The following is an 18,953-nucleotide window of genomic DNA, read 5'->3' as shown; positions in this document are numbered from 1 at the left end:
GGCCGGCGCCGGGCCCCGGATGCAAGAGGCCGGCGGAGGGACGTCATTGTTCCCCGACGGACTGTAACAGTAGGCGGAGCGGGCCGGGCTGAGGCGGGGGCTGCGGCGAGGGGGACCCGGCAGCGCCGAGTCAAGCGGGGCCGAGCCAGGTAATGGGGCCGGGGGGGGCAGCGCCGGGCCCGGCGGCGGCCCCGGCACAGCCCGGCGGCACCGCGTGCGCCTCCCGCCTGGAAATCAATGGGCCGGGGGGAGGGGCCGGCCCGGGAAAGGGAAGGGAAAGCGACCGGCGGGAGCAGCCGGCTCAGCCCAGCCCACCGCGCCGGGGCGCGGGCCGGGCGCTCGGCCGCTGCCCTCCTGGCTGGCGGGCAGCCGGAGGGGGTGGGACCCCCGGGCGGGGCGGGGCGCCGTCCCCAGCACGCGGCGGAGGGACCCAGCCCCGCCGCCGCCGCCACCCCCTGGGCCGGCGGGACCGGCCCCCTCCCGGCGCGGCGGTGCCTCCGCGCCCGCCCTCTCCGCTGCGCGCCGGGGTCCCGCCGGCGCCCGCGTCTCCTTCCTCCTGCCGCTGCCGCTGTCGGCGTGGGGGACCCGGCGCGGCTGCCCCGCGTCCCGGCGCAGGCGGGAGGGCGGCCGGTCCCGCGGCGGGAGCGGCGCCGTGCCCCGCCTGGCCCCGCGTTGTTCCCGCTCGGCGCGGCGGCTCCCGCGGCCCCTCCGCCCCGTGCCCGGGGGGCTCCGCGCTCGCTTCGCCGCCCGCCCCCCCGCGTTGCCATGGGCACGGAGCCGCCGTTGGGCGCCGCCGCCGCGGTCCTGCCCCCGGGCCGGAACGGGACGCGGGCCCGGACAGGTCAGCGCGGGGCCGGGCGGCGGAGGCGGCATGGCACGGGCGGGGAGCCGCGGGGCCGGGGGCCGGGCGGCGTGCGGCTTAGGGGAACAAGGGCGAGGCGAGGGCTCCTTCAGGGCCGGTTCCCGGCCCCCCTCGCCCGCGTGGCCGGGTGGGTTTTGTTTTGTGTGTGCTCGGGCTCTCGCCGCGCCGGGCGCGGACATGTTGCGTGCGGTGCCCGTCCCTGCCCCTGCCCGCGGCCTTTTGCTGCCGGCGTCAGGCCGTTTCGGAAGCGGGAGCCCTGGGCAAGGCAGCGCGGAGGAGAGCGGGCCGGCGGCGCGGGCTTGGCGCCGGCGGTACCGGGGCCGGTTCGGTTGTGAGCGGGGTCCCGGTTCGGGGCCGCCCGGAACGAGGCGCTCGCGGCCGCTCGCGGCGCCGGGCTCGGTCCCGCCACAACCAACGGCCCCGGGCTCGGCTTCGGAGCTGCGCCGCGCCGCCCGCCTGCCCACACGGGCTCTGCCCTCCCGGTGCTCTCCGCTCGGCTGCCTTTCATTCGCTAACGAAAGTAAAACCAGCGCGGGGTGCGTGTGTGTGTGTTCCGCGCCCCCCGGGCTGTGTCTGCTCCCGGCGCCGTGCGGTCCGTGATGTAGCGAGGTGACTCTCCCTGGGCTTCTCCTGGAGTAGTTTCCTCCTGCTTCTTGTTTCTGGCCCGTGTGCTGCTCTTGTTTTGTTACACTCGCTGCTGGAAGTGTTTGGTTTGTACTGAGATAAAGGCGCGTACTCCCTGGCCGAACGCGGCTCTGTGAACGGGATCTTGGATAAAACCCTCCTGAGCTGTGATTTATTGTATGCAAAGCGGAGACCAAACATAAATATTTAGATCCGAGCATTACCTGATGCGTGTTGTGATGAGACTGAGGGGAAAAAAAAGAATCTAAACAACGCTGATGCAAGATTCCAAATGGGAGGAAAGCAACTGTTTGTTCTGTTGGATCGTCAGTATCGTACTGGGAGAAGTCTGTAATGGGAATAGCAGAGGGGAGAAGTGCTCAAGACACATGGCAGTGTGAATTTATGTGCAGCAGTGCTACAGGAACAGAACCTCTGTTTACAGTGAACAGTGGGAGAGCAAAAATATCTGTGTAATGTTTGTGCTACTTCGTTGAAGAAATGTTATTTCCGAATTAATTATATTGATAGATTTTGAAAAAGTGGTGGATCTGAGTTATTCTTGATATCCTTTGATATTTGCAGGTGTTCAGTGTTTGATATCTGGTTGTCAAAACTAAATTAGCAGCACTAATCAGTACTACTCAGTTGTCAAACATAAATTTAAAAACACATGGGGCTTCCCTCATTGGTCAGTATCAGGCCAAAGCTTTTTTGTGATAGTATTCTTGTGTTTGCTTTTCACTGCAGTCTTGATTCTGGTTTTTGTTCTGCAGATAAGTTCCGAGTATGTTGTTGAAACCCCTTCCCTTTCCATCAGGAAAAAGAGACATCATAATCTGGATCTTACCTGAAATTCACTAAGACCAAGAACTATCATCTTAGTCTTTGAAATGGGCAAGGATGTCCTCACTTTCAGTAAAATGAGTCAACTTTCCATTTTTTGTGTATTACCATCTCTAAAATGGAAAGTGTGTACAGAGTAGATTTTAAATTGAAAATTTACTGGGGAAAAAAATCTAATTAAAAGTTCCACACATAATTTGTCTTTTGTGGGACTGGAAGTTCTGCTTTGCTTAATCTACCTGAAGTTTTATCATTAGCAATCAAGTTGTGCCATGAATCTGAAACTGCTGCATGCTTTGTTCTCTCAGTTATTTTAGTATTACAAAATAGGTTATACTTTAAACTCTCAGTTTAGTTTATGGTTTCCCTAAACTTAAAAAGACCCTACATGATATAGTACAATAGTAGTAAAAATTTACATCTAAGAGTTGATAATTGATCATGTAACTATTCAGTGACTTACTATGCACACAAAATTACACGTACTTAAAGAGGTACCATCTTGAAACATAATCAGTGTTTTATAAAGGACTTCGTATCAGTTATTGCCTTTATTCTTGTGGGCTGAGGATTTGTTTTGCTTTCTTTTGCAGTCATTGTTTTCTTTTTATAGTTTACATTCCTCTTTTGTTTTTCCCTGGTGAAACAACTTTACATAAGGAGAACTGAAAAAGATGCTTTTTGGTTTATAAGTAAGCATTGTAAATGATGGGTGCAAAATACCACAAGGAGTACTGCCAAAATCTTATCCAAACAAATACTTCTTGGAAAGGCAGAAGAAACCCAGGTGGAAATAAATTTGCAAGTGTTTTCTTGCTCCTCTTTCCCAAGATTTCTCAGAGCTGTATCCCATGCTCTGTGTCATCAGGGGATGTGTGGTTCCCAGGAGCGGGAAGATGTTGGCCAGACAATTCCTCCTGGATCTCAACAGGCCAGCACTTGATTGTGCCACTGCTCAAAGCTTCTTTTTCTTAAAAGATCTTGGTAACTGTAGTGGTTTAAAATCCCATGAAAGTGTAAGAAATGCCGTCAGTCATTAGCTCAGCAGAAGTTTAAATATTGATACAGTTTTGATGGAAAAAAATCTACTTTGTGTGTTTAGTTGTGTGTTGGGTGGATTTTTTTTTTTTTTAGTTTTGGGGGTTTGTTCCCTTATTTGTAATCATTCTTAGCTGTTTATTTCTTCAAGTACTTTGAGGCTAAGTGACAGGATTTCTCTTAGTCTTTCCTTTCTGGAATACTTTGGACGTTCTTATGCCAAACAGAATTTTTGCCTTGTTACAGATATGAACAATGACCATAGTTAACAAGCCAAAATCTTCAAAGTCTAAAAAATCTTCCTCAAGACGGTCTGACAAATCTATGAAACCCCGTACTAAAAAAATGACATCACGCACTGCAAGTTTGGGCCGGGTACCTCCTACAGAAGATCCAAACAAAGTCTCTGTGGACAAAGGTCCTGGGGGGCATATTTATTGTAGATCATCTCAAAAATCAAAGCCTTTTGCCCAAAGAGATCTAGGTAAGTGTCTTCTGTCCTCCCTCCTTTTTGTTAAAAACTAAACCAAAGTAGAAGCAGATTTTAGTTGTTGCATTGCTAATAAATGAGAGTACAGTGAATCAAGAGTACAGCCACAGACTTCAATTTTGTGCATCCCCTAAGGCAACTGCAGGGATAGGTGTTGCAGAACTTGGGTTTATCTATTTACAATTGATTTATAAAGTATTTTTTATTTATGTAAAATCAAATAAGGGGAGCTTTTCATAATGCTCGGATGTCCCTAGGTCTCTTCTGTTCTGGAGAGAAAAGTACATTTTAGCATGTCTATTCATGGCTTCCATTATTCACAAGTCTTTGAATAATACCACTGCCCAGGAAGAGATCTGATATCTGTGGGGTTACGTTCTGTGCTGCTTACTTGTTTGTCTGTCAGAGTTCTTCTTACTGCATAACCACAAGTGTAAGTTTGTAGTTTAAGTTACAGTAAGGAGAAATAATTTAATTAAGAGATTAAAGGATACAGAGATGAAGAAATCGGATATTAAAATCAGAGTGGTAGTTTCTATCTTTTATTAGAAGAATTCAGACTATTACTTGGACAATAAACTGTTGTCCAAAAGAGAGTGTTGACCAGCAGATTCACATGGCAGTGTTAAAGCTGTGCATCATGTGTTGCTGTGTTTTGGAGTAGAGCTGGTTCTTCAGGCTGCTCCTGCAGAACCCTGCCTTTTAAATGCCCTCCTTCAAACAAGACCAGTACGGCTTTTTTAAAAAATACCCATTTCTTGCAGTTGTTAATGATGGGATTGCTCCGCCACAAAGAATTCTTTTTCCGCCTGAGAAAATCTGTATGGACTGGCAACAAACACAAAGTGTTGGAGTTGGGCTGCAGAACCTCGGCAACACATGTTTCCTTAATTCTACTCTCCAGTGTTTGACCTACACGCCTCCTCTTGCCAATTACATGCTTTCACTTGAGCACACCAAGTCATGTGAGTATTCTCTAACACTACAAATCTGTTGGACAGCTCCAAAAGTAGAAGTAAAACAGGGGTTCTGCGAAGAAAATTCTTAGTTGTCCTATTTTGCCTGTAGAAGGAGGTTTTTAATGAGATCTTAAAGGTCTTTTCCAGCCTAAATGGTTCTATGATTCTGCTAACAGGAGGCTCAAAATTATAGGAGACGCATAAAGTGAATTTGTTAATTTAATGTGCCACGGTAAAACTTAAAGAAAAGATCTTTCCTTGCTTCATGTGAATAATAAAGTACGTTGTAAAGTGAGGCATTTGATGAACATTTGGCATTTGGGTTTCCTGCTGGTATAAAGGTGATAAAATTTAGGATGTTGGCGTTGAAGATTCTCAGTCTTCACAGCTGAGATACTGCAGTGCACTAATTCTGCGATAAATTATAAGTTCAATGTTGACCCATTAAAAAACCCAAACATTCTAGAAAGCACTACGAATAAATCTGTTATGAACTCAAATAGAAATTTAGGGAGGACTGTATTAAAATTTCGGCTGATTTTATTCTGAATAACTAAGTTTGTATATTTTAAACCCTGGAATTTGTGTTCTTTGAATTTTGTTTTTATACTTTACTTTATTTAAGCCTAGGGGAGCTTCTTTTTATATCCATAAATGAGTTTTTTTTCCTAAGCCACCTGTATGATTTCTAGTCTGGTATCTTAAAATGTATTTCTAGAAGCTCGATTGTGTTTTATTCCCATATATAAAAATTATTTCAGTGAAGAGTCATGGAATCATTGGAAGGAACCTTTAAAATTATGTAGTTCCAATCTCTGCCATGGGCAGGAACACCTTCCAGTGGGAGTGTTCCAGACCAGGTTGGATGGGGCTTGGAGCAGCCTGGTCTGTGGTTTAATGAGTTTTATTCTGCACAGTTCTGCATAATAAAATGCCACAACACTGTTGGGATATTGACACCTTAGGAGAAGAGAATGTACCACAGAGAGCGGACATTGCACCCACAACTTAGATGATGATGATGATGATGATGATTATTATTATTATTATTTTTACTATTATTATTTTGGATGGGGATTTTTGGCAATGTGTATTTGACTAGAATGGGATGCTTTCTTCTTTCACTAGGTCATGTAGAAGGATTCTGTATGATGTGCACAATGGAAAGTCACATCAACCAGGTCCTGTGTTGCTCTAATAATGCCATCAAACCTACGTCTGTTATCAATGGCCTTAAAAGTAAGTCATTTGATATAGGTTTATTTTAAATTTTTTTAAAATTTACAGTGAGTTATTTGATGCATATAAGTAATTTTGATACTTTAAAGAAGAGGTATTTTTAAAATGTGTGTTTTCTTTCATTCTATAAGAAATAAATATATGATAACCTTTTTATTTATTAGGAATAGGAAAACATTTCCATTTTGGCAGTCAAGAGGATGCACATGAATTCTTATGCTTCACTGTTGATGCTTTACAGAAAGCTTGTTTAAATGGAAGCACCAAGTAAGCATAAAATAATTAAATTTAAATTTTTCCTAACCCCTCTTACTACTTTATTTACTATCATGAATTAAAGTCTATGTCCTTGGTTTTCATAAAACCAAAAATTGTTTGAGGAATTAACTCTGTGCTTTCAGTCTTCTGAGATGTGACTCTAATTTATTTGCAGATTAGACAGATCTTCTCAAGCCACCACACTCATTTATCAAATATTTGGAGGATATCTAAGATCTCGAGGTACTTTTTAAAAAAAATCACTGTTTCTTGTGCTCTGTGTCTTTTTGTCTGTCTGTAGCAAAGGAGTTTGTAGTTTGACTAAAATAATGTGTATTAATAATTGAAATTCATGCAGTTAGTCTCCTTCCCATGATGTTAAGCATTTGTATTTTGATTGCAGTAAAGTGCTTGAACTGCAAAGCTGTGTCGGATACGTACGAGCCGTTTCTCGACGTTACTTTGGATATAAAGGTAAGATGTTTGTGGGATGGGTAAAGGCCTGTGGAGCTTTGTAAAATAAACTCATTTTGCTTAGAAACTTATCTCGTTGAAACAAAACAGCTTGGTGGTGGATTGGACTTTGTTGTTCTGTGGAAGCCATGGAAATGCTCTCCATGTTTGGATTGGATTTAAGCTGGAAAAATAATAATTATGGCTACACAAACAATGATATAATCATACATCTCGATTACTCTACTTCAATATACATCTATTGTTAGACTGATGGGTTTGATTGTTCTCATTATTGATGCCAAGGTATACCACAGACACTGTCTGGCACTGCAAAATTTATTTATTTTGAAATGAGGTAAATACTCAATGAACTCTGTTTCTGTCTCCTCCTTCACGGTGTTTGCCTGGTTCACAGTAAGCCACTTCAGTATAAAGTAGCAAGGTTCTCTTGTGAAGTGCTTGGAATTTTGCATTTCTTGTGACTTATTGTTCTACTTTCTTACTCATCCAGGCAGTTACATCTGTCACCAGAGCTCTAGAACAATTTGTGAAACCAGAACAGCTGGACGGTGAAAATAGCTATAAATGTAGCAAGTAAGATTATTATTAATTACACCCTAATACAAGATGCATGTTCAGTGCTGTGCATGACCTGCAGGATAAGTTATCTCTTGACCTTGTTTAGCAACAAGACAGACATGGCTTGCTCTTCCATTTAGTTTTGTTTACGTAACTAATATACTGAAATCATTCAAAGCTTGGAAAATAATGCACTTGTTTCTCAATGAGTAATTTTTATATTTCTGTTTAATAGTTGGAAATACATTATAAGAATTGTATTGCTCACATTAGATTTTTATTCCTAACACTGTCTGCTGGGACTTGTCAGCCCTCCCGAGTGTGAAGCTGCACACTAAAATACTCATGGCCAGAAGTTAAAAGGCATGTCTGATAAGAAGTGGTGAGCTGGAGCACAGGGATTTGGACAAGGATTTGGGGGGGGAAGCAACACCAGCTTAGTCACACAGAAGTTTAGTCTTTTTGCGAGTTTGAAAATAGAAGGTTGGTGTATGTAGTGTCATTTCCATTGCTGGCAAACTATTATATTACTTTTCAGTTTCCTTTTTGTTTTCTACTATTATTTTTCTAATAAGGATTACAACTGTCTGAAACCCCTTCATCTCTAAATATGAGTTTCATAATTTTATAAACCACTTTTTTTCTTTTTTTTCCCTTATTCTGGGTGGCTCTCTTATTTTGTTCATTGGCTTTCTTCATCAGTTTGGAATTCTGTGCCTTGTTTTGACATCAGTTTTTAAAGAGGCTATTGAATTCTTCCTGTTTGTTAGCTCTCAGTAACATTTTTCTTGACAATGTAAAGTGACATGTTTCAGTCTTTGTGCTGATGGTTGTATTTCAGGACTTAGTCTGTACCTCCTTTGAGTGTGCAGTGAAACAAACAAAATTAACCATTTTGTTTTGAAAGACTGCAGAGGGTTTCAGTCTTTCCAGGCAACCTCAGTACAAGAAAACTAGTACTGTCTAGTGTCTGCCTCTTGCAGAATAGCTGTTTCCTTCCAGTGATTTTTTTTTTTTTACATCTTTGACTGCCTTACCTTTTTGACATAAGAAAGATATGTCAGGCATTTTTCTGGCTATCAAAAGATAATGTTCTAAATCCTTTATTCTTTGTTTCGTGGAGCTGTCTCTAATATCCTGCTATATTCTCTCTATTACCAAAGCTGAAATGTAGTTTATGGATTTAAGAAAAGACCTAACATATTATACAAGCAAATTATCATTCAAAAATGTATGAGAGATGAAAACTTGTTTGACTTCTGGATGAGAAAAGAATATCCTGTTAAAAATATGTGTGTGCTTGTTTTTAAGGTGTAAAAAGATGGTTCCAGCATCAAAGAGATACACGATACATCGCTCTTCCAATGTTCTCACAATATCACTGAAAAGATTTGCAAATTTTACAGGTGGAAAGATCAACAAGGTATGTTTGCAGCTGGAATGCTGCTTTATCTTCTTGGACATTTCTCAAAGATGAATAGTCATGTTAAAGTTGTTCACATTTTAGTATTTCAGTATTTTTTAATACTGAAAGAGTTCCTGTGTGACCATACGAATACACCTTACCCTTAAAGAGCTAATTCTCAAGAAAATAGCCAGCTTAAGTTATTGAGTGTTGTTTCTGAGAATAGGCATTTTCAAGTGAATTAAAGAATATATTTATATAGTCCTAGTCTGTGTCTTTTTCAGGCTGTTCCATGAAGTATTTCAGCATAACTTTTGAATCTTCTTTGTCTTTGTTTAGGATGTAAAATACCCTGAATATTTGGATCTTCGAGCATATATGTCCCAATCTATTGGAGAACCCCTCATCTATGCTTTATATGCAGTTCTTGTACATAGTGGCTTCAACTGTAATGCTGGACACTATCTCTGCTTCATAAAGGTAGATCAGCTCAACTTCTAACAGGATAAAATCTGTGCTGGCTAAGAAATTAAAATGTCTCTGGTAACCACTGGTTTTAGGGGAAAACATTTCATCATGTGCTTTGTTTGCTCTGTTTTGGTATGCTTTGTTCTGTAGTACTCTATCTGTATGTCCTTTGGAGCACATGCAATTCATCTGAAGATATTCTGTCTTTGTTTGCAGGCTGGTAATGGACTTTGGTACCGAATGAATGATGCCTCAGTAGAGCTTTCTGATATCAAAACAGTTCTCAATCAGCAAGCTTACGTACTTTTTTATATCAGGTAATAACACTAGATGTGCTCAGAACATATTTACTGTGAAGTTGCTGATACTTTTCTTGATTTCAAGTCTTTTTCTTTTCACCCTAGGAAAATATTACCATTTGTATATTTCTGTCTAAGTGGAAATTCCCTGTGTCATTTATTACCTTCCACTGCTTGACGTTAAACTTCTGCAGCTTGGGTACACTGCTTTCTATCTGCTCTCTGCAGCTGGCCAGTTTAGAAAAGAGGAGAAATCACAGCCATAGATGGTGTGAGACTGAGTCATTGCTCTGGAAAGGACATTGTAGGAAGACCATTATCTAATCTTCAGTTCCTAGGGCTTGCCTAAATCTTCCAGATGCATCTTTGGTGTCACACACGCTGTTGCTATGAGATTATGGGATGGGGTTTAATGCAGGAATAGGCTGAGAGAAGAACTGTGAGGTGGCCCTCAGAGAAGTAGGCTGTGAGCTCAGAGCTAAGGTGCCCTTTCTCTCCCGAGGCGCTACGACCTGACGCTGGGGGAGCGAGCCTTCTACCTGCCCGCGCCCTCCTACCCGCGCTCCTTCCTGGGCCAGCGCGGCGCCGGCGGCAAGCAGCCTGCCTTCATGGGACCACGGCTGCCTCCCCACATGGTGAAGGTAATCCCGGGGGAGAGAATAGCACCAAATTATAGTGGGGTTGGATGCGGGGTGGGGGGTTTTATGAGTTTTATTTTCCCTTCCACGCTGCGGGTTCTTTCACAGCCCTCGCAGATATTCAGACAGTGGTTAATCCTTAATTGTGCAGCCATGCCACTTGGTTACTTTATCCTTCCAGCTCGGCTTTCTAAAGCCTGAGAGCTGTGTTCTCAAGACAATTTAAGTAGTCTTATTAATGTCTAAGTAATTAAAAAATTTCAAAGTAGTCTATTAATGCCGAAGTAATTTAAATTTAAGAAGTAAATATCTGGCCCATCCCTATGAATGTCGTCACTGTAGTTGAGACAATGGTAGAATACAAATTGTCTTTTTCCTAGCAGAATTAGTACTAGCAGAATTATTCCAATGTTGTTGGGAAGTGTTTAAAAAGGAAAAGAAATACTTTTAAAAATAGCTTTAGGCAATCTTAAGTTGTTTGGGTGAGTGTCAAACTGATGCTGATTTGATACCAAAGGCAGGATTTACACAAACCTGTTGGACATAGATTTATTGGAAGGGAGGTGAGGTTTTTTCCTTAGGTGCAATCTGAGGTTTTTCTGAGTTTTTTTTCTTGAGGCAATCTATAGAACTATTTAGTATGAGAATTTAACGTAAAACTTCCAATGCTGTGTATTTGAACATTTCCATTTTAAAATCTCTTCAAAATCCAGAGTTCGAGTCGATTAAATGGAAATGGACCCTTAAAAGAGGATCCCAGTACGGTTGGTGTTGCCGTGAAAAGGCCATCTTCAGCTCCACCAACAGCTTGTGTCCAAAACTGGGCAATTTCCAGGCCTTCCATGGCAGACCCTTCCAAAGCGCAGAAGATCACCATCAGTATTCACAAGCAGCTGCCCGCGCGGCCGGCGCTGCCGCAGCCCGACGGTCCCAGCGGCGCGGACGAGGACCAGGACCTGAAGCCTCTTCCTTCAGCCACAATTACAAACTCCTCCGCAGCAGAGCCTACCTCAAACCTCTCCACAGTGTCAGTTGCTACTAATGTCTCCAAGCAGGAGGTTCCTGACGAAATCTTCGTTGAGCCAGCAGTGAATGGCAACCCTAAGCTCTGTCCTGACGACATGGTCCCTTACGGTGCAGAACCTTCGGGGAGATCCGAGGAGTCGAAGGGCTTGTTCAAAAGGAATTGCAACGTCGTAGCTTCCAATGGAATTCTGATTGGAAAGGTGGTCCGTACATTGCATAATTCCCACTCGTCCTGTCAGAATGCTGAAGAAAGATCCCAGCATGAGCTGCCAAAAATTGATTCCCTAAATGGTGCTATTAGTTTAGATAACGAATATAAAGAAAATGGACTGAAACTTGATGATTCCACTTGCCAAGTCCAACCCGTTAAACCTTCTGAGATTTTCTTCTCTAAAGCAAATGGAGTGCTTGAAACGGTGAGTTACATTTGTTCATCTGGACTTTCTCACCAACGATACATTCAGTATTCATGAGCACTACAATGTGGAATACCAGAAAACACAGCACAGATTTCATTCTAACCCTTTGTGCTATTATCCCACTGAATTTGCAGAGCTGAGCTGACATATGACATATGCCAGTGTAAGAGAAGTTCAGGGAGATAATACTTCATAAGTTTATAAAATACATTTTTGGGAGGAGGAGGGTGATGTGTGATGTGGGAATAGTGCAGGTAACTCAGTGTGATCTTGTCTAACATCTAATGTTGGGAGTTTGCCAGCAGTAGTTGTCTACTAAAAATAGCTTTTTCTTTCTGTTTGTTAACTTCTGTGTTTTAATTGTAGATGCCTAAAGCCTTGTCGCCAGATCCTCAAGGTCTCTTAGAATCTCTCACATACAGCCAGTTGAACAGCTTGTCAGAGGAAAAAAGGTAAAATGACTACACTCTGAATAAAACAAGATTCCATACAAGATTATTATTATTTTACCCATCTACTAATACTTCTTAAGAGATTTACATCAGTACAGAGAATTCCACACTGTACATCTGGTATTGTAAACATCAGCACTGGGCACACATTATTTTCATACAGGCATGTATGAATATATGTATGAATACAGGCAGATGCCTCCTGTCAGACTTACACAGGGTGTTTTTACATTTTTCTGTCATTGTCTGGAATACTTTTTCTATTCCTCTTTCCCTTTTTTGCATCCTAGGATGAGTGAATGTAAATTCCCACAATCTGCTCTCCCACTTGAGAGAATGGGAAATCTGTGTGTTTACCCTTTTTCTAATTGGAGGAAGAGCAAATAGAGTTGTTCTGGCTATTGATGAAATTCAGAGCTGCAAGTGGAAGGAGTTGGATGGGTTGAGGATGGGTTTTTTAAGGCAAGAGCTGCAGAACTGAGAGAAGAAAAACTGTCCATGGTATCTGAGGGAGGTGTAAGAAGTGTTTTCTAAAGACAGTGTCTTTAAGACTTTTGCATTTGCCACTTTTCACTTTTGGAAATTTTACTCCTAAAATCTTTTAGGTGGACTTTTTCAAGCTAAAAATATGTTTTTATTCTTGTGCAGTGTCTCTGGACCTCAGAAATCTTCTGACAATGATGGAGTTATGGAAACTGTAGTGATGGAAGCAGTGTTTGCCTATGAAGAATCCAGGAAGGTTCCTTCCAACTTTAGCTGTGAGGTTGAGAAACTTTTTACTCAACCAGATTCTGAAACCATTTTTACCAAAGAAGAAGTTGCTGAAAGTATTATAACAAAAGCTGATAATGCACATCTCAATATCAATGGTCAGCACAAGGTTAGGAAAAAATCCTTGGATACTGAAGGTGAATTCCTTGGGCAGTGTGAGTCTGAAGACATCAGAGATAGAGACAAACTAAGAAGATCAAAAGAACCTGAACTCATTTCAAAAGAAAATCCTTTGTACATCAAAGGGTCTCCTGAGAGCAAAGAGAAATTAGGGCAAATTTCCTCTATAAAGCCTGACATTGAATGTAGTTCTAAAAAACTTGCATCTCTAGATATTACAGATAAATTGCAGGATACAAAGGACATTTCTAATAACTATGTAGAAGTACCACCCGTTAATGACTCTTCTATTACAAAGCTGGATAAAGTATTGGAAAGTCAATTTTCTAGAGCAGATGAGGGATTGAGTAATAAAATATGTGAAGATGATGATAAACATATGAAAAAAAATAAGAAAAAAATCCACGACTCCAAAAGAACTGACAAAGAGCACTACCGGAGGAAGAGAGAAAACTCGGACACGGAGGAGAAGGAGAGGCAAAGCAGGAACAAGCCAGATGATCATTCCCACAGGAGGAGGAGCTCTCACAGCGTGGAAACAAACAAGCAAAGCCGTCACAAGCAGGAATATTGCAGTGAGAGCAAGTACAGATCCTCCCACAATGAAAGGAACAGTCCCAGCAATGGCAGGAGCTCAGGAAAATATTCCCGTTACAGATCCCGAAGCAGAGAAAGGACAGATCCTGACAGGAATAGGTATTATTATTCCAAAGGAGACAGACCTTGGATTAGAGAAAGATACTATCAGGATGAACCACGGAGATGGGAAAAATGCAGATACTACAACGATTATTATTCCTCCCATGGAACAAGGGATGGTAGGGAGAGGAAGTCCTCTCATTGTGATAAAGACTATGACAAACTGAGCCAAGCTTACAGCAGGTCACACAAGGATTATCACTGCAAAAGCAGATGGGCTCACAGCACACTCTCCCGAGAGGAGGATGTGCATCACTTCAGCAGCCACAGAGCAAACTTCCACCATTGTTCAGTACCTCAGCAGCACTCGGAGAAATACTCTCGTGAAAGGCACACACTCCCACCAGTGTCAGCTCACTCCAACTTTGAGGACTTTTCCCGGGAAAACGAAAAAGAAAAACTAAGAAATGGCAAAAGAAAATACTCCCACCAAGAGGAAAGTGGAAGTGACATAGAAAAGAAATGCCGCAAGACAGATGACCAAAGAATCAAAAAATATAAGAAGGTCAAGAAGAAAAAGAAGTCCAAAGATAAACATCGAGAGAAGGATTACAAGTAAGCAAGGATTCCAGCATAATCAGCAATTTTTTCCTAATTATTTTCTGGGTATTTCTCATGTCTGCCTTTTTTGCATTGTTTTTAAGTAACTTATCTGTCATAATATGACGAGATCATGTTATTAGGTTGGCCAAGAGAAGATAGGAAAGATGTTGCTGAATTGTGTTAGAACACTAGAGCTGGACAATGTAGTCAGAATAACATCTGCACACCGTTCTTGATTAGGTTACAATTTTTTTTTTAATTCCCCCTATGCCTGTTAATGATTTGTGTACAAACCAGGACCTCTTGTCCTTCATTCTGAGGGCTTAAAGTTGCTGCATCTAAATTAAGTTAGATGTGCAGAAAGTACCACAAAGTAGCAGGCACTCTGCAAGTCATCACCTGTGGTAAATACATAACATTTCATATATACTTCAAGTGCCACATCTGTTTTTCTATTTTTAACTTGCATGTTTCCTTCAGACTTAATGATTTGGATTGCTCTGTGCTCCACTTTGACAATGACAATCGCAAACATAAGAAAAAGAAGAAAAAGAAGAAGCACGACAGGAAACTGAAAGACTTATTGGAATATTTAGATCCTCGTTTCCAGAAGAATACATGGGAGAAGAAGGAAGAATCCCGTCCTCCAGATGACCATTTATGTGAGCAATACAGAAACCAGGGCAGTAAACAACCCTACAAGGAAGAGAAGCCTTCTGGTGCAGGTGACAGCAAGAAATACAGCTCCATGGCATCCACTGAGTATGTCAGAGGTAAGGGGCCCTGGGATGTTGGCAGGACTCCTTGTATTCATAACAATCTCTTAAGTGCTTGTGTGGTGAAATCCCTGGGTTTTATCACAGCTTCCAAACAGTATCGTGGCAGGGGGTTGGAAATAGATGATCTTTAAGATCCCTTCCAACCTAAACCATTCTATAATTTAAATAAAATACTTCATTCAGCTGTTCACAGCCTAGAAACAGTGCTGGTTACTCCCTCAGAATAACAGGAGTTGGTGATAATACTGAAATACTGTTGGTCCAGGTGTAGCTCTGCCTTCTCCCTAAGCCCAGCTGTCAAACCTCCAGAGGACACTTCACAATTTAACACCTGGAGAGTGTTTTGTTCAGTTGTGGGGTTTTTCTGTTAATACAGACTTAACAATACACAGAGGTGTACAAGAATACATACAAGAATACACAGCTCTTTACCAATTTTTAATATTGGATAAAGTCTGGTGCTTCTTACAAAAAAAAACAAATATGAATTTGTGTGCCTGACTAAATTTATACTGAGATCTCAGCTGTTGCTTGTCATAATCTCAACTTGGGCTCACAGTAGATAAATTAATTAGTTTAAATTAATTAGTCTAAAATTATGCAATCATGATGATTGCATACTGCAACAAATTCCATATAAAATCAAACTTGACAACATTTCCCATGAAATTTTTGCTGAACAGGAGTGTTTATTATAGAAATAAAACCTTATTAAATGCCTATTATCTGATAAAAACCAGTTCCAGTTACTCATCTATTTTAATAGAAAACCAAAACAATCCCCTATCTTTGAATAAAAAAAGTGAAGTAATCCCTGAAGAAGACAGCTCACTATCAAAAAGCAAGTTTCATTGTTAAATTTTCTACATTTTATACCTACCCAAATAAAATACTGATTGTATTTTAAGACAGAGATAACCAAAAGTTCTGTTCTAAAAATACAGAGCAAAGGGAAAGCCGATTGTTCACCCATTATTCTTTAATGAGAAAAATTTAAGAACTGCATTGAGGTCTTTCAGATCCTAATGTTGTAAAAGGAGATTTATGATACTTGTGCAAAATAACCCTTATTGCACTAAAACGGTCTGTTGTAGCTGACAAATCAGGAGCTGAACAGAATAAAATGTTTGTGCTCAGCAGTGGTTTGGCCTTAGTGATTCTCTGGCCAGCAGATGGCAAACTCGGGTTTTTTCAGACCAGTCAGGTGTAGCAGTGAGGAATTCAATGGTCTGCATCTCCCTGCTAAGGGCAGGCACTGAGGAAAAAGAGCTGTTTGTTCATTGCTGACTGTGCTGTTCACAACACGAGGGGGAGACGAGGGCTGGCAAAAACGGTTTGAGTCTTGAGAATCTGAGTGTTTCCTCAAGTCTGCCAGTGTTAATTAGCTCCATCTTCTGGAAGGTCAGTCTTGGTGGGTGGTGGTTGGGTTGTTTTGTTTTTTAATGGGTCTGAAGTAGATGCTCTGAAGAATGGAAGCTGCTTTCAAAAGAGGCCACTGTGGCTGTGTTTTTAGAGTACTGAATGTCTCAAGGTAGGGCTAGGCGAGGAACCACTGAGGAATTGTGAGGTGGTGCCTTTTCACCCAACTCCTGTTATTTTGAATAAATAAGGATGAAAACAGCTACTGATAAGGTGTGGTTTAAGAAAAATTTCTGTGGGAGGTAGGAAGGAGCAGCTTTGAAGTAGTTCATTCCTGCATGTTCTCTCCAAGTTTCTGAAGGCTCTGCCTTTATGGGTACAATTTGGTCAGCCTGACCACAAGATTGTTACTAAAACGAGGATGCTTTCTAGGCAAAACTTCAATTAAATGTGATTCAGCCAAGGTGCAGCACTTGCTGTTAAAGCAGGTGGCTCTGTCCTAAGGCTCTGTCCAGCTCAGCAGCCTTAGCCTAGAACTGGGGTGCAGTTGGTGTGTGAGGAAGTTGGATTCTGTCCTGAGGGAGCAGGTGCAGCTTTGAGCCTTGTCTTTTAGAAAGGAAGCCCCTGAGACAGTTTAATATTTATTGTCACAGCAGGACTGACCTTGTTTCCTTTTGCCTCTCAGATGTGGAGCTGACTGATGAAAGCCTTCAATACTCAGCCTGAACCCACCACCAACCCCAAGGACTTGTGACCACCAACCTCAACAACCCTTCACCTTCAAAACCAACAACTTCTCATCATCAAAACCAACGACTTCTTACCTTCAACGACTTCTTATCTTCAAACCTGACATTACCAATAGTGACCATCAAAACTTAAAATTTATTATCAATTACCATCAAGACAAAATCCAGTCATAAGTGGTGCTTAACATTTCTGTACAGAATTTTACCATATATGAACTTTTTTTTAGTTTTTAACTTGAGACTTTCTTTTTTAAAATATACTTCTAATCCAAAAGGGTGAAAACTTTTTACAACTGCTGAACATTGTAAATTACCACATAAATATCTCACTGAGCTGAGATAATGCCCTGGAATAGACCATCTCAAATGCTGCTTAATTACAGACTCAGGTTGACTTCATGTTATTCATGTAATGTTACTCCAAGTTAAGACATCTGGTGCAAGAGCGACCAGGAATTATAAAAGTTGCAACTGACAGTCTGTATATTTAATTTAAAGACTTATTTAAAACTTCACAAGTTTTGCAAGAGCTTCATTTTTTTTTTCTGTGGTCTGACACTAGAAACTAATTTACTTCACATTTGAGTTATATTCAAGATCTGAAGAAAATCTTCTGGTTTTCGACATTGTGAAACAACAAATATGCAGTTCTGAATGTATCTCTCAAGACTATTTGTATATTGTTCCATTATGTTTTTATTACATTTTCTTAATATACTGTCATTTGTCTTAAGTCTCAGTTGTCTGTTTTGTCTCTCTAAAGTGTCTAGTTACAGACAAATTCATACTGTGATTTTTATTTTTATTATTAAATGCTATCAAACTGTGATGCACTTATTATTCACTGGTCCTGCATCAGGAGATGAGTGGGGAACCTGTATTAAATACAGTTCATCTGAATAATCTGTCTGGTTTATACAAGCTGTGTTGTTCAGAGATGTCTAAAGTTTGATCTTTGTTTTTTTAAAGATAAAAAGCACTTGCCCCACTGTAAATATATAGCATGTAAAATTTATATAGTATATAAATACAGCAAAGTTAAAATGGATTTTTACTTGAGTTTTACTTGAGTTCTTTAACATGCACTATGTCATGGGAGCTGACAGCTGTCAGAGTGTGTTTGGCACTCAAGAAGTCACATCTTCCTCTCAGGGTAGGGGAGAAGATGCTGTCGCTGTGAGCCAGAGAAGATCAGTAACCCAGGACTGCAGCTGCCTGGACAAGGATGCAGAAGGTTTCTCCTTTGAACTTAAAGCTTCCACAGCCAGGCACCAGGCTGGGAGCTCAGCAGGAGCTTGGTGTTGTGTCCAAAAATTAAAAAAAAAAAAAAAAAAAAAAAAAAAGAAAAAAAGAGCAAGGTTAATGTTTCACTAAATACTTCAAAGTACTATTTTGGTCCATGGAGAACACCATAAAGCCAAACCATAATGTACCTGCATAATGTTCCTATGGCAACAGTTATGTGATGTTACATAAAAGTAACATGGTAAAGTAACCAACACTCCTGTCCTGTATCTGCCTTTTTTTTCCTCTTTTGTCCTCTGGCTCCAAGATTTGGTGTCTGTCCTTGGTCTGATGGGTAACTCCAGCACAACTGTCCAAAAGGAGTCTGTGTTGTTGCTGTGCCCCAAGTGGCTCTGCAGCAGGGAGGGCACTGGGTGACACTGCCCAGAGCTGTGCAGCAGCAGCACCCCTTTCAATTGCTAATTGAGGAAACGAATTAGTTACTCCAGGAGCAGAGATCCGCTTCCCCCTCACATCTGACTGAAACTCCTGGCAGGGAACTGACAAAATAAAATACCTCAATTTAGGGTGGCTCTCAAGGGAATTCAGCTTTTGCTGCAGTCACACTCATGTGGTAACACACTTTACTGA

The 18,953-nt window shown here is 41.7% G+C and overlaps 1 protein-coding gene across 1 annotated transcript; it reads left to right on the top strand.

Moving 5' to 3' along the window:
• Positions 1–46: 46 nt before the first annotated feature.
• Positions 47–18,126, top strand: USP42 (ubiquitin specific peptidase 42). The gene is made up of 17 exons (XM_066329674.1): positions 47–149; positions 3,617–3,854; positions 4,625–4,825; positions 5,948–6,058; positions 6,223–6,325; positions 6,492–6,559; positions 6,720–6,790; positions 7,284–7,366; positions 8,663–8,774; positions 9,096–9,236; positions 9,441–9,541; positions 10,026–10,164; positions 10,875–11,603; positions 11,973–12,058; positions 12,707–14,203; positions 14,672–14,964; positions 17,015–18,126. The coding sequence occupies exons 2-17, from the start codon at positions 3,626–3,628 to the stop codon at positions 17,053–17,055; spliced, it is 4,005 nt and encodes a 1,334-aa protein (XP_066185771.1). The 5' UTR covers positions 47–149; positions 3,617–3,625; the 3' UTR covers positions 17,056–18,126.
• Positions 18,127–18,953: the final 827 nt, after the last annotated feature.

Source organism: Sylvia atricapilla, chromosome 15, assembly GCF_009819655.1.
Source record: "Sylvia atricapilla isolate bSylAtr1 chromosome 15, bSylAtr1.pri, whole genome shotgun sequence".
Classification (NCBI taxonomy): Eukaryota; Metazoa; Chordata; class Aves; order Passeriformes; family Sylviidae; genus Sylvia; species Sylvia atricapilla.
Note: the sequence above shows the minus strand (reverse complement) of the source record. Positions and strands in the feature narration are given on the sequence as shown.

Bases quoted from the DNA above. Each gene is read 5' to 3' on its own strand.
- USP42 (XM_066329674.1), top strand. From the start codon at position 3,626: ATGACCATAGTTAACAAGCCAAAATCTTCAAAGTCTAAAAAATCTTCC. The intron at 11,604-11,972 runs GTGAGTTACATT...TTTTAATTGTAG, and splicing joins CAAATGGAGTGCTTGAAACG to ATGCCTAAAGCCTTGTCGCC. The intron at 14,204-14,671 runs GTAAGCAAGGAT...TGTTTCCTTCAG, and splicing joins CATCGAGAGAAGGATTACAA to ACTTAATGATTTGGATTGCT.